The sequence below is a fragment of the Artemia franciscana genome, chromosome 3 (genome assembly GCF_032884065.1).
Source record: "Artemia franciscana chromosome 3, ASM3288406v1, whole genome shotgun sequence".
In the NCBI taxonomy this organism is placed as follows: Eukaryota; Metazoa; Arthropoda; class Branchiopoda; order Anostraca; family Artemiidae; genus Artemia; species Artemia franciscana.
The window spans coordinates 52,309,096-52,322,961 of record NC_088865.1 but is presented as its reverse complement, the minus strand read 5'-3'; the positions used below and the strand labels follow the sequence as shown (position 1 = coordinate 52,322,961).

The 13,866-nt window shown below is 36.6% G+C and overlaps 1 protein-coding gene across 1 annotated transcript in view; it reads left to right on the top strand.

Moving 5' to 3' along the window:
• LOC136025397 (uncharacterized) overlaps positions 1-8,700 on the top strand; it is a 42,053-nt gene extending 33,353 nt beyond the window's left edge. Inside the window, exon 6 of the mRNA XM_065701391.1 lies at positions 8,441-8,700. Coding sequence (XP_065557463.1) covers positions 8,441-8,597 — 157 coding nt within the window. The 3' untranslated portion in view covers positions 8,598-8,700. The remainder of the gene's footprint in view (positions 1-8,440) is intronic.
• The last annotated feature ends 5,166 nt before the right edge of the window (positions 8,701-13,866 follow it).

Sequence of the window (13,866 nt, the reverse complement as noted above, 5' to 3'; positions counted from 1 at the left end):
ATATTCCCCCTGACCATAACTTGCAACCCTTGCTCTGAGGGCTCTGGGGAGGTTGTCATCCTCTAAGTCATAATTTCCATACCTTTCCATTATGTTAAACAAAATGGCTATATGAAAATTTGGATTGGATGGGTTTGGGGCAATGATGGGCGTGGGAGGGGGGTTGTTTGCCCTCCAATCATTTTTGACCATTAAAAAGGGCACTAGCGCTTTCTATTTCCAACTGGATGAGCTGTTTTTATGGCACTTGGTATTAACCAAGTGACATATAGCAATCGCCAATTCTGTCGGTCTGTCGGTCCCGGTTTTGCTACTTTAGGCACTTCCAGGTAAGCTAGGACGATGACATTTGGCAGGCGTATCAGGGACATGACCAGCTTAAATTAGAAATAGTCGTTTTCCCAATTTGACCATCTGGGGGGAGCGAGGGCCCGGTTAATTCGTATAAAATAGAAAAAGTGAAGTATTTTTAACTTATGAGCGGGTGATGGGATCTTAATGAAATTTGACGTTTGGAATGATATTGTGTCTCAGAGCTTTTATTTTAAATCCCGATCGGATCTGATGACATTGGGGGGAGTTGGAGGGGGAAAATCTAAAATCTTGGAAAACACTTAGAGTGGAGGGATCGGGATGAAACATGATGGGAAAAATAAGCACAAGTACCAGATACATGATTGACATAATCGGAACGGATCCGCTCTCTTTGGGGTAGTTGGAGGGGTGTAATTCTGAAACATTAGGAAAAATGAGGTGTTTTTAACTTACGAACGGGTGATCGGATTTCAATGAAATTCGATGTTTAGAAGGATATCGTGTCTTAGAGCTCTTATTTTAAAGCTTGACCGGATCTGGGGAAAATGGGGGGGGGGAGTTGGGAGGGGGAAACTTAAAACTTGGAAAACACCTAGAGTGGAAGTCCTAGATACATGATTGACATAAACGGAACGGATCCGCTCTCTTTGGGGTAGTTGGGGGGAGGGTTATTTCTGAAAAATTAGAAAAAATGAGGTATTTTTAACTTACGAACGAGTGATCGGATCTCAATGAAATTTGATATTTAGAAGGATATCTTGGCTCAGAGCTCTTATTTTAAACCCGACCGGATTTGGTGACATTGGGGGGGGAGTTGGGAGGGGGAAACCTAAAACTTTGAAAACACTTAGAGTGGAGGGATCGGGATGAAACTTGGAGGGAAAAATAAGCATAAGTCCTGGATACATGATTGACATAAACGGAACGGATCCGCTTTCTTTGGGTTAGTTGGGGGAGGGGTTAATTCTGAAAAATAAGAAAAATGAGGGATTTTTAACTTACGAACGGGTGATCGGATCTCAATGAAATTTGATATTTAGAAGGATATCGTGTCTCAAAGCAATCATTTTAAATCCTGACCGGATCTGGTTACATTGGGGGAAGTTTGGGGTGGGGAAACCTAAAATCATGGAAAACGCTTAGATTGGAGGGATCGGGATGAAACTTGGTGGGGAAAATAATCAGAAGTCTTACATACGTGATTTACATAATTGGAACGGATCTGCTCTATTGGGGGGGGGGGTTGATTCTAAAAAATAAGAAAAAATGACGTATTTTTAACTTACGAAGGAGTGATCGGATCTTCATGAAACTTCATATTTAGAAGGACCTCGTAACTCAGGTCTCTTATTTTAAGTCTTAACCGGATCAAGCGTAATTGGGGGGGGGGGGTGCAGTTGGGGGGACCGAAAATCTTAAAAAATACTTAAAGCGGTGAGATCAGGATGAAACTGGATGGGAAGAATAGAAACCTGTCTAAGATACATGACTGACATAACCGGACCGGATCTGCTCTCTTTGGTGGAATTGGGGGGGGGGGGTAATTTTGAAAATTGAGGTATTTCTAACTTACGAAAGGGTGACTAGATCTTAATGAAATTTGATATTTAGAAGGATCTTGTGCTTTAAAGTTCTAATTTTAAATTCCGACCAGATCCTGTGACATTGGGGGGAGTTGGAGGGGGAAACCGGAATTTTTGGAAAACGTGAAAATTGGGGTATTTTTATCTTACGAATAGATGATCGGATCTTAATGAAATTTGATTTTTAGAAGGAATTCATGTCTCAGAGCTCTTACTTCAAATCCCGACCAGATCTTTTGGCATTGGGGGGAGTTGGAGGGGAAAATCTTGGAAAAACACTTGGAGTGGAGGAATCGGGATGAAGCTTGGTGGATAGAATAAACAAATGTCCTTGATACGTGATTGACAGAATCGTACTGGATTCGCTCTCTTTGGGGGAGTTGGGGGGAGGGGTTCAGTGATTTGGCGAGTTTGGTGCTTCTGGACGTGTTAGGACGATGAAAATTGGTAGGCGTGTCAGGGAGCTGCACAATTTGACTTGATAAAGTCGTTTTCCCAGATTCGACCATCTGGGGGGCTAAAGGGAGAGGAAATATTAGAAAAAATTAGGTATTTATAACTTACGAGTGGGTGATCGGATCTTAATGAATTTTAATATTTAGAAGGACATCGTGTCTCAGAGCTCTTGTTTTAAATCCTGACCGGCATTAAGCCTCTTATTTTCCTTTTTAAATCAATCTATTGATTCATAGAATTTTGTTGGAGCTCATACCATACGATCTCTTGGCTCTTAGCTCTTCTCGCCTCGTCACAAGTGCCATATGAGCTCTTAGCTCTTGTTGATGTTTCTCAACAAGGGCGGGAAAATATGAGGCGGGGGGGACTATCTACCCGCCAATCACGCTGAATCTTAAAAAGGGAACTAAAACTTCTGATTACCAATCTAGAGAACCCCTTTCCGAGGTTTATGCGATCACTCTTTCTTTATATACCTTATATGCCACCAGGGCATAACTTACAACCCTTTCCCTGTGGGCTCTAGGGGTGTTTTCATCCTCAAAGACATAATTTGCAGCTCTTTCAACTACGTTGACCAAAATGGCTATCTCAAAATTTTGATTAGATGCGTTTGAGGAAATGGTGAGCGTGGGAGTGGGGCTAGTAGCCCTCCAATCAGTCTCGACTATTAAAAAGAGCACTAGCCGTTTCAATTTCCAATTGAATGGGCTTTTTTCGAAGTTTCTACGACAATAAATGGCCATCTGAAAATTTACCTCAGATTTATTTCGGGAAAATACGAGGTTTGTGTGGAGGGGGTGGGGGGTATCCACCCTCTGATCACTCTGAATCTTAAAAAGGGCACTATAACATCTGATTTCCTATCCAATGAGTCCATTCTAGAATGTTTATGATCACCAATTGTGTATATACCTATGTGTCCCCATGGGATAACTTATAACCCCTCTCTGAGGGCTATGAGGAGAAGTTGTCATACTCAAAGACATCAATTTTGGGCCTTTCAACTATGTTGGACAAAATCGTTATCTCAGAATTTTTATTATATGTGTTTGGAAAAATACTGGACGTGGGAGGGGGGTTAGATGCCCTCCAATTACTTTTGACCATTAAAAAGGGTACTAGCCCTTTCAATTTCCAATCGAATGAACCTTTTTCGGAGTTTCCACAACAACGTGCCATCTCAAAATTTGTATCAGATGTCTTTTGGAAAAATCCAAGTTATGTGAAAGGGGGAGGGGTATCCACCCTTCGATCCCTCTGAAGTTGAATCTCAAAAAGGGCTTTAAAACTTCTGATTTGCAATCCAATGAGCTCCCTCCGATGTTTAGACGATCACCCTTTCTATATAAACCTTAAATGCCCCCAGGGCGTAACTTACAACCCTTTCCCTGAGGGCTGTGAGGGGTTGTCATCTTCAAATACATAATTTCCGGAACTTCAACTGCATTGAACAAAATTGCTATCTCAAAATTTTGATTGTTTGTATTTTGGGGAAATGGATGGTGTGGGAGGGATGTTAGTTGCCCTCCAATCACTTTTGACTATTAAAAAGGGCAGTAGCCATTTCAGTTTCCAATCGAATGAGCCCTTTTTGAAGTTTCTATGACAACTTCTTCGATACGAAGTGTTCTGGCCTAACACCAAAAAAAAAAGATTTCTTTGAGAGTGTACATGCTAAGCATCTTATTCTACACGGTTCTAAGTTTTGTTCAAATTCAGTAAATTTCTTTGAGAGTATTCATGCTAAGCATCTTATTCTACACGGTTCTAAGTTTTGTTCAAATTTAGTAAATTTCTTTGAGAGTGTTCATGCTAAGCATCTTATTCTACACGTTTCTAAGTTTTGTTCAAATTTAGTAAATTTCTTTGAGAGTGTACATGCTAAGCATCTTATTCTACACGGTTCTAAGTTTTGTTCAAATTTAGTAAATTTCTTTGAGAGTGTACATGCTAAGCATCTTATTCTACACGGTTCTAAGTTTTGTTCAAATTTAGTAGATTTCTTTGAGAGTGTACATGCTAAGCATCTTATTCTACACGGTTCTAAGTTTTGTTCAAATTTAGTAAATTTCTTTGAGAGTATTCATGCTAAGCATCTTATTCTACACTGTTCTAAGTTTTGTTCAAATTTAGTAGATTTCTTTGAGAATGTACATGCTAAGCATCTCATTCTACACGGTTCTAAGTTTTGTTCAAATTTAGTAGATTTCTTTGAGAGTGTACATGCTAAGCATCTTATTCTACACGGTTCTAAGTTTTGTTCAAATTTAGTAGATTTCTTTGAGAGTGTACATGCTAAGCATCTTATTCTACACGGTTCTAAGTTTTGTTCAAATTTAGTAGATTTCTTTGAGAGTGTACATGCTAAGCATCTTATTCTACACGGTTCTAAGTTTTGTTCAAATTTAGTAAATTTCTTTGAGAGTATTCATGCTAAGCATCTTATTCTACAGGGTTCTAAGTTTTGTTCAAATTTAGTAGATTTCTTTGAGAGTGTACATGCTAAGCATCTTATTCTACACGGTTCTAAGTTTTGTTCAAATTTAGTAAATTTCTTTGAGAGTGTTCATGCTAAGCATCTTATTCTAAACGTTTCTAAGTCAGTTTCTAAGTCGAGTTTCTATAATTTTTTTTCTTGTGCGACTCAGGTTTGTCCTCAGTTATCAGAAAGACATCGGTCAAATAGTTCTCTTAGTAGACCTAAAAATCGTCTGATTCTTGGGCATTCTCTGGATGAAAACCTATCAAACAGTTCGTGGTAACAGACTGTAGTAAGGAACGACCCGGCTCAATAGTAAACGAAACTATAAAAAACAGAATATTGATGCTAAATTATACATCAAAAGAATCTGATTTTCATGCTGATTTTAAATATATAAGTTTCATCAAATTTAGTCTTTGTCATCAAAAGTTACGAGCCTGAGAAAATTTGCCTTGTTTTGGAAAATAGGGGGAAACACCCCTTAAAAGTCATAGAATAACGAAAATCACACCATCGCATTCAGCGTATCAGAGAACCCTATAGCAAAAATTTCAAGCCCCTATACAAAAATGTGGAATTTCGTATTTTTTGCCAGAAGACAAATCACGGTGCGTGTTTATTTATTTATTTTTTTTCTTTCTCCTAGGAGTCATCGTATCGACCAAGTAGTCCTAGAATGTTGCAAGAGGGCTCATTCTAACGGAAATGAAAAGTTCTAGTGCCCTTTTAAAGTAACCAAAAAAATTGGAGGGCACCTAGGCCCCCTCCCACGCTCATTTTTCTCCAAAGTCAACGGATCAAAATTTTGAGATAGCCATTTCGTTTCGCATAGTCAAAAACCATAATAACTAAGTCTTTGGAAATGACTTACTCCCCCACAGTCCCTGGGGGAGGGGCTGCAAGTTACAAACCTCGCCCAGTGTTTACATATAATAATGGTTATTGGGAAGTGTACAGACATTTTCAGGGGATTTTTTTTTGGTTTTGAGGGTGGGGTTGAGGGGAGGGGGCTATGTGGGAGGATTTTTCCTTGGAGAAATATGTCATGGGGAACAGAAATTCAATGAAAAGGGCGCAGGATTTTCTAAAATTACTATAAAAAAAAACAATGAAAAAATAAACATGGAAAAGTTTTTTCAATTGAAAGTAAGGAGTAGGATTGAAACTTAAAACGAACAGAGATTATCACGCATATGAGAGGTTCTGAAAATACTTTAGCATAAAGAGCGAGGTAGCTAGGAGGAGATAAATACTTCGCTCTTTATGCTATAGTATTTTTAGTAATTTCAACTATTTATTCTACGGCCTTTCTGATTCAGGGGTCATTCTTAAAGAATTGGGACAAAACTTACGATTTAGTGTAAAGAGCGAGGTATTAACGAGGGTACAAACCCCCTCATATACATAATAAAAATTTAAGAATATAAAAGTTTGTTACGTAAGTTAATTCTTAAGTTACGTATATTTTTTACTAGTAAAAACATTCGTTAAAAATTAAAATTTATAGTTGGCTCTTTATGCAACCGAAAAATTGCAGGACAACTAGGCTTCCTTCCCCACCCCTTATTTCTCAAAAGTGTCTAATCAAAACTAAGAGAAAGCCATTTAGCCAAAAAGGAATTAATATACAAATTTAATTTTAATAATTTATGTGTGGAGAGCCAAAATCAAACATGCATTAATTCAAAAACGTTCAGAAATTACATAAAAAAACTAGTTTTTTTAACTGAAAGTAAGGAGCGACATTAAAACTTAAAACGAACAGAAATTACTCCGTATATGAAATGGGTTTTCCCCTCCTCAATGCCTCGCTCTTTACGCTAACATTTTTAATTGTTTTAAAAAGTAGAATTGTGGCCAAGAACAAAACTTTAGCGTAAAGAGCGAGGCGTTGAGGAGGGGACAACCCATGTCGTATACGGAGTAATTTCTGTCCGTTTTAAGTTTTAATGTCGCTACTTACTTTCAGTTAAGAAAACTAGTTTTTTTAGCCTATGTAATCTCTTAAAGACGGTATTGGTTCGATTAAAAAAAAAAAAAAATTACTTTGTTGCAATAACTCTATGCACGAGTCTTGATATTAAAAAAAAGGCTTTATCATATTTTATTTACTTTTTTGAGAGTTGTCTTTCATTGTTTTATTTAGTCTCGTGTTTCTTATTATCCGATGTCAACTTTTCTCTTTCCCCAGATACCACTTTCAGTTTTATAATAAAGCATGCAATTTTATTCAGGAGGCTCATCGCTTGAGAATTTAACACATCACTTGATCAAGAATCAATTTATTGTGTTTTGTTTAATCTTTAAGTGCATGTTTTATTTATTCTCAGCTCCATGTTAATCTCTCTAAGGCCCTTAGTATTCCTTCATATTTTGCTCTTATCAGTCTAATCTTCTTCAAAAGTAAATTATATTCAAATTTCCATCTCTTAGGTTAGGTCAAATTTCATTTGAAACTATATCAAATTTCGAAATACAACTATGTAATCAGAAATTGTTATTAATTCTTTGGATTTTCTTTGATTTTATTCCCCTTAGGGTAGGTGTGCTCAGGATAGGCTGAAGCCTGTTTAGTGGTTGATGCAAGGTTTTTGCCTTTGGCCATTTGTGACTCCCTTCTAGTGTTCCATTCTAGTTTTATCTTTCCATGTCTTCTTTTTAGTTAAATAACATATGATCTCCCTCCTCTTTTACAGCCTACAGAGCTTTTGTAGGGAAATGTCTTTTGCATTTATTTTTGCGCTTCTATTTATGAATATCCTATCTTTACAAACACGAAAAAAACAAGAAAACACTGTGTTAAACCGCTCCTTCTCCTAGGGGTCTGTGAAATAAAGTCCCTGCAATGTATGCCACACCAGAGAATTGATGTTTCTGTTCTTAATGTTTGAGATAGAGTAACAAAACTGCTATCATAATGACACTCTCAATAATTATATTAAAACAGATCAGTGTTATCAATTTGCATTACCTCCCTCCTCCCCATCACACAAATTTTTCGTAACTATCATCAGTTATTACAAAATATTCATGATAGCTTCAAAGAAGGGGCTTCAGATGCAAAATCTTTTTTTAGGTCAACTGAATGAATTTTGATGTGACTAACCAGGAACGTTAATGAGCATACATGGGAGTAATAGGAATCCATATAGCCGTGCTGAACTGAAGTGTAATCGGTTTTGCTCTCTGTCGATGTGCATTGACTCAGTAGCCTTGGGTTTCTTTTGTCAGAAATAATGATGACTGTTTCTTGGTTTTCAAAATATGACAGTCCCACTTAACTAGCTGTGAAACGCTGTTGCTTTTTTTTATGATTTCAGAATTCATTCTATCTTCTTGTAGATATGTATAAATAATCATCTCATGGGTGTATATAGAAAGGCATCTAGACCTACCCGTTACCCTGAAACATTGAGTTTTTCACGATTTGTGGTGTGATTTGTTAGGTTTTCCATGTAATCTGACTATTTTTGCAACTGTTATAGAATTGTCGCTCTCCTTTCCCCTCCTTTAGAGTTTTTTTTTGTTTTTCCCAGGATAATTTTCAGATAGACTGTTTCTGTTTGTTGTTGTAATGAAACGTCTCCTGTTGGTTTTATAGTGAAAGAAGTGTGGCGACGCCTTTGTTCAGTTTAGCTGATGATGCGAGTAATGAATCGGCACCTCAACTCCGACTTGGAGATACAACTATACCTGGCCTGGAGCAGGGACTCCGCATGCTGCAGAGCTTGGAAGAAGGAATTGATTTTGATTCTTGATTTTGTTTTCATTTTAAAGGTAGTTTTAATTGTCGAATTCTAGTTTCTAATTTGTATTTTTCTATTTCTGTTATAAAGATTCATATAAATTTTTATCTATACATTTATACATTTTTTCTAGAGGTTCTAAGGTTTTTTTTTCCTCTGATTTTTGTGCCAATTCAATTTGCCTCCATAAGGAGATGGCGATCGTCACTCCGGCAAGACCAAAAAACTGTAGTAACTGAAATAGAAACTAACATTTTAAATAATCATAATCAAATTTGGAAAAAGACATTTTCCAAACATTCCATTTCCTAAACAACATTCTTGTGTGCGGTAAGAACATATGTGATGTTTTATAATTTTGTAGAAAAAGAAAATAGAGCTGTGATCCTAACTGCGAGAATTTTTCTACGGTTTGAGTGAGAAAAACCGTGATTACCTGAATAACGTGACTATCGTTACTTATCAAAAGAACCAGTTTAGTTTTCAAAAAACCTAGTGTGCAGCGTAGGTTGAAGAAAAAAGTTGGTGTTTTTACGTAAAGTGTAAATTCTGGTGATAAAATTGAATGAATCGCAAAATTTTGCATTAAATGCTTATTTTATCATTTTTTCGGCAGGTTTGGTTTCATTCAAAGCCAATCTTGAGTCAGGGTAGTTTCATTCCAGATGATAGAATTTTTCAACTCTGAAATGACCAATGCCTACCATTCTTTTTTTCCAGAGAAACTTATAAAACAATCTTCTGCTGGCAAACCATGGGTCACACCCGAGACCAAGAAACTTATCAGAAAGCGAAACAGATTGCGCAAGTCAGGAAACCGAGAACACTGGAAGAAAATGAGGAATATCGTTGTGAACGAATGTAAGAAAGCAGAAAAGGCCTATGGTCAAAAACTATCCAAAATAATTAACTCAGAGTCCCATACGTTTCACTTCGAGAATTAACAAGCCCTCAACGCTCCACGACTTTCCACATAAGGACGGAAGAGGGAATACACGTCACTGCAAATGATCTAAATGAGTGGTTCTCAGAAATTTTCAGATCTAAGCCGAGAGCTGAAACAAGAACTTTTTGCCTCGATGTGTCTTCAAGGTCCTAGAAAAAATATCAAACGTAAATCAACCCACCCGGCGGATCTGCCACCAACTCCGTTCAAAGAAAATGCCATTTACTTATCAGAACCCATTGCTTGTATCATTAACCAGTCCCTGATCACAGGAATGTTTCCAGAGCCACTGAAGGTGGCGGTCGTTATCCCCGTCCTGAAAATCATGATCCCCAAAGAACTGGGCGATCTGCGACCAATTTTTCTAACTCCATTATTATCAAAAGTTTATGAAACTCTCCTAAACAAATGGCTACTACAAGGACTGAGTGAAATAATAGAACCCCCTACAATACGGCCTCCAACAGGGGTGTAGTACAAGCCACTACCTTGTAAAATTTTTGAAACAATGGTAGCCCACCTTGAAAGTAATGAGGCATTTTTTGAATTTCTACAAGAAGATGTCAGGAAGGCTTTTGATACCTCTAGCCATGAGGAAATATTAAAATGCATGGAAGGTTTTCACCCTTTTTTAATCAAGATAGTTGAAAGTGACCTATCTGAACGAAAACAGAAGACCAAATACAAAAACGAGCTGTCAAATACGACGACCCTAACATGTGGTATACCTCAGGGAACTAAACTAGGCCCTACCCTATTCTTGTTACTTTGCAACATGATAGCTACGTGGCACAAAGATCGCGCAAAGTTTGCAGACGACTTAACAATGATAGTGCTACAGAAGGAGAACGAAATCCTAGACCTGCAGGAAATGGTAACGAGATTGGAGCGAGATTTTTCAGCAAAAAAATTCACCATAAATAGAACGAAATCAGAAATAATGAGGATTTCATTTTTAAAGTATAGAGTACCAGATTTACCTGAAGTAGGTATACCAGTAGTTAAGAAAATGAGAATTCTGGGTGTCATTTTTAACGATAGATTGACATGGGACGACCATATAAATCATTTAATTTCCCAAATTATCCCTCTGCTAAGGTCTTTGGCAAAATTACGCCGGTTTAATCTATGCAAACATGCAATGCTTACTTACTATAAAACTCACATGAGACCAATTCTAGAATATGCAAGCCCAGTCTGGCACGCTGGTCTCACAAAAGATCAAATTAACAAACTTGAGGGAATGCAAAAGCGTGCATTGCGAGTGATTTTGGGGGATACACTGTTACCTTATAAAGAATGTCTTGTTCTGTCAGGTCTAACAACGCTTGAAACAAGGAGACACGAACTTCTAATGGGCTTCGGACATGGCTTTCTCTCATCACAGAAGCATCGCGATATCTTACCACCGAATATTACACAAAACAAGCACGACACACGGCACAGCAACAAGCTACAGCCATACAACCCCGGAGCAACACAACGATACAGGAAATCATCCTGACAATATTTCACCACTCATTTTAATTTATAGTTTTATATATTGTGATTATTTATTATGATATTCCGCAATAAATTATTTGTCATTGGATGTAGCGATATAGTCACTGTAGACTATAGTTCACTGATCAAAGTAATGTCGAAGCTCGTCAGTTGCTACGCGTAAATATATTAAAGAAACTTTAAAGTGATAAACCTCTACGTCCCGATGATAGTATAGATGTTTTTCTAACAAATGAATATAAAGTTAGAGATAAAATGCTTAAAATTACCAATGTGATTTTACATCTGAATTGGAGATGATTTAGTGTCTTAGGTGAAAATGTAAGCAAAGTGAACCAACTTCGAGTTTTCTAATCCAGGATGTGAGACTGGGTTCCAAAATTAATGGAAAGAAGAACTAATTCACTTAAAATAGGAAAAATGTGGTCGAAGAAGTGAAGGATGGTACAAAGAAAACCTGATCAAGTCGATATTTTTGCTTACCAAGTAAGGTAACTGGAGTAAGTACAATTATAATAATTATATTTAGAGAAAAAATTGTTACTAGCGAGGAAAGCAGATGAAGTGGGAAGATTTTTTTGAAACCATCAACAAAGAATTTAACTAAAAAAAAAAAAATTTCTGTAAAAATTCGGACAATAGATAAGGGCCTGTTAAAATCGCTCGCTTGACAACCTGATGTTTACTTTTGATAAACAGTGGTTCTTACAGCAAATCTTGGGTACACTACAGTTTGTAAGCCGTAGCAGCTTTACATTCACTACAGAAGCTAGTTAAAGCTATCATACACCGATGATCATCGAGCTAGTAGAATATTACTGTATTACGTTATAGTTTAAGGACTACCGTTGACATTCAAGAATATTGCATTCCTCAATCTAGAAATAGATTCAAAGGCGCTGACTAATAGCTTGACGACTTACAATGTTTGTTATAGGGGATTTTGAACTAACCGAAAGACAATATTTACATCATAATGCTACTGTTTCAACTCCTACAACTAATACCACTGCTACTATTATTATTATTATTGCTAATGCTACTACTGCTATTAAAGCTAAGACTACTACTATAAACTCTACTCCTACTGTTTCTCCTAGTGCCTACTCCATTTTATTTCTGTGCGTGCTAGTAATTTGTTCTGTTATTCGATTTCCTTGCTTGTTTGTTATTTATTTATATTTTGTATGTATATGCCCCTTGGTTAGGTTGTGAAAAGGCCACAACCTTCACGAGATTCAGTTGCACCCATCTCTTTTCCACTCTAATAAAGTTTCCAACTGAAATTAATACCATATTTCATATAAATAGATGACGTTTATGACCTTTACTAGCACTAAAAGCTCACTACGTAAAAAAAGCTCCGTCCAAATGTTTCGTAAGACAAATAACAAATAAAATAATTGCAACTACCAAGTGGCTAAATATGTTGCATTCTACTTTCAGGAGAGCATTCGTCAAACTTCTGCTCATGGACTGGGAAATGGAGGGGGTGGCAGCCCCCTTTGTTTATGGGATAAATTACTTTCCTTTTAAGTGTTCATGGTGCTCTTTACGCTCCTTTCAAAAAACCTTTTTTTAATTTTAGTCAAATTTACTTTTTACTTTGAATCAAAGGCTATTCATTTAGTACCTCATAGTTATTTACAAAGAATACTAAACTTTTGAACCCTTTTTGCGTTAGTATTTTTCCTAAAGATTGATCAATTAAATGAAATGGGTAAAAAGAAAACCCAAGGAAATGGATAACGTATAACGGCGAAACTCTATTAGATAAAGTATTTATATTCACCTGAATGTAGCAAATATGTTGTATCGAACCTGTTTTTAATTTTACTTAATTGTTTTCCTTTTCTTTTAATATTGTTTTCTTGTAAGATTAATTTGGTACTTGTCGGAAATACCCCTTACCGCTCAAGTTGCTCATTCATTTACGCATTGCAGAACCTGTTTTTTGGTAATTTCTTTCAGCTTACCGTGATACAAGACAAAGAGAAGTGACAGAATAAATGGGATATATAAAATTTGGGCTATATATCTGTACATTAGGGGTAGGGGTTAAGTATTTGGACAGTGTGAACTTACAAAACAATTCTTACTACAACATATAAAGAATAATTACCTAACACATTAGACACACAGACCCGCTATACTTTACCCCCCCCCCATAATGTGCAAATATATAGCCCAAATTTGTTTTATATTTTTATCATACTTGGGCATAGTTCATTAGGATTGAGCGTCAGAAAAACATATTAGAAGAATATTAAGTAGGGGTGTTTCATTAAAGTACCCCCAAATTATATATTCCCCATCTATTCTGTCAATTCTCTTTGCCTTTTCTTATGCTAAGTTAAAAGAAACTAGCGAAAGAATCTGATTATCAGTGCATGGACAACTTGAAATGAGGGGGGTATATCGTAAAAGTACCGTTTAGACAATCAATTCAGATATTTTTGCACTGAGTCAGAATTTTTCCTGCGTTTCGCATCCGTCCAAATTGACCTCACTGAACAAAAATTGATTGGTTTATTTTTAAAGGCTTTCGAATGGAATACAAATAAAAACAAATCATCGAGTAAGACAAAGACAGAATAAAAGATATATGAAAATTGTTTATATTTTCGTCCACGCCTCGCGAATCGACCTTACCAAACAATGGCTAGTTTTTTGTTTTTAAAGAACTTCGAAGAGTGTGTAAATATGATTGTCTTCAGGCAAGACAAAGCCTGAGATTAAAGTAAGAGGTAAATGAAATCTGGTCCTTCATAGAGTTTCTGTTTTTTACTTCATTTAGCAAGCACAGAAACTGACCTCACTGAACAAGAACTA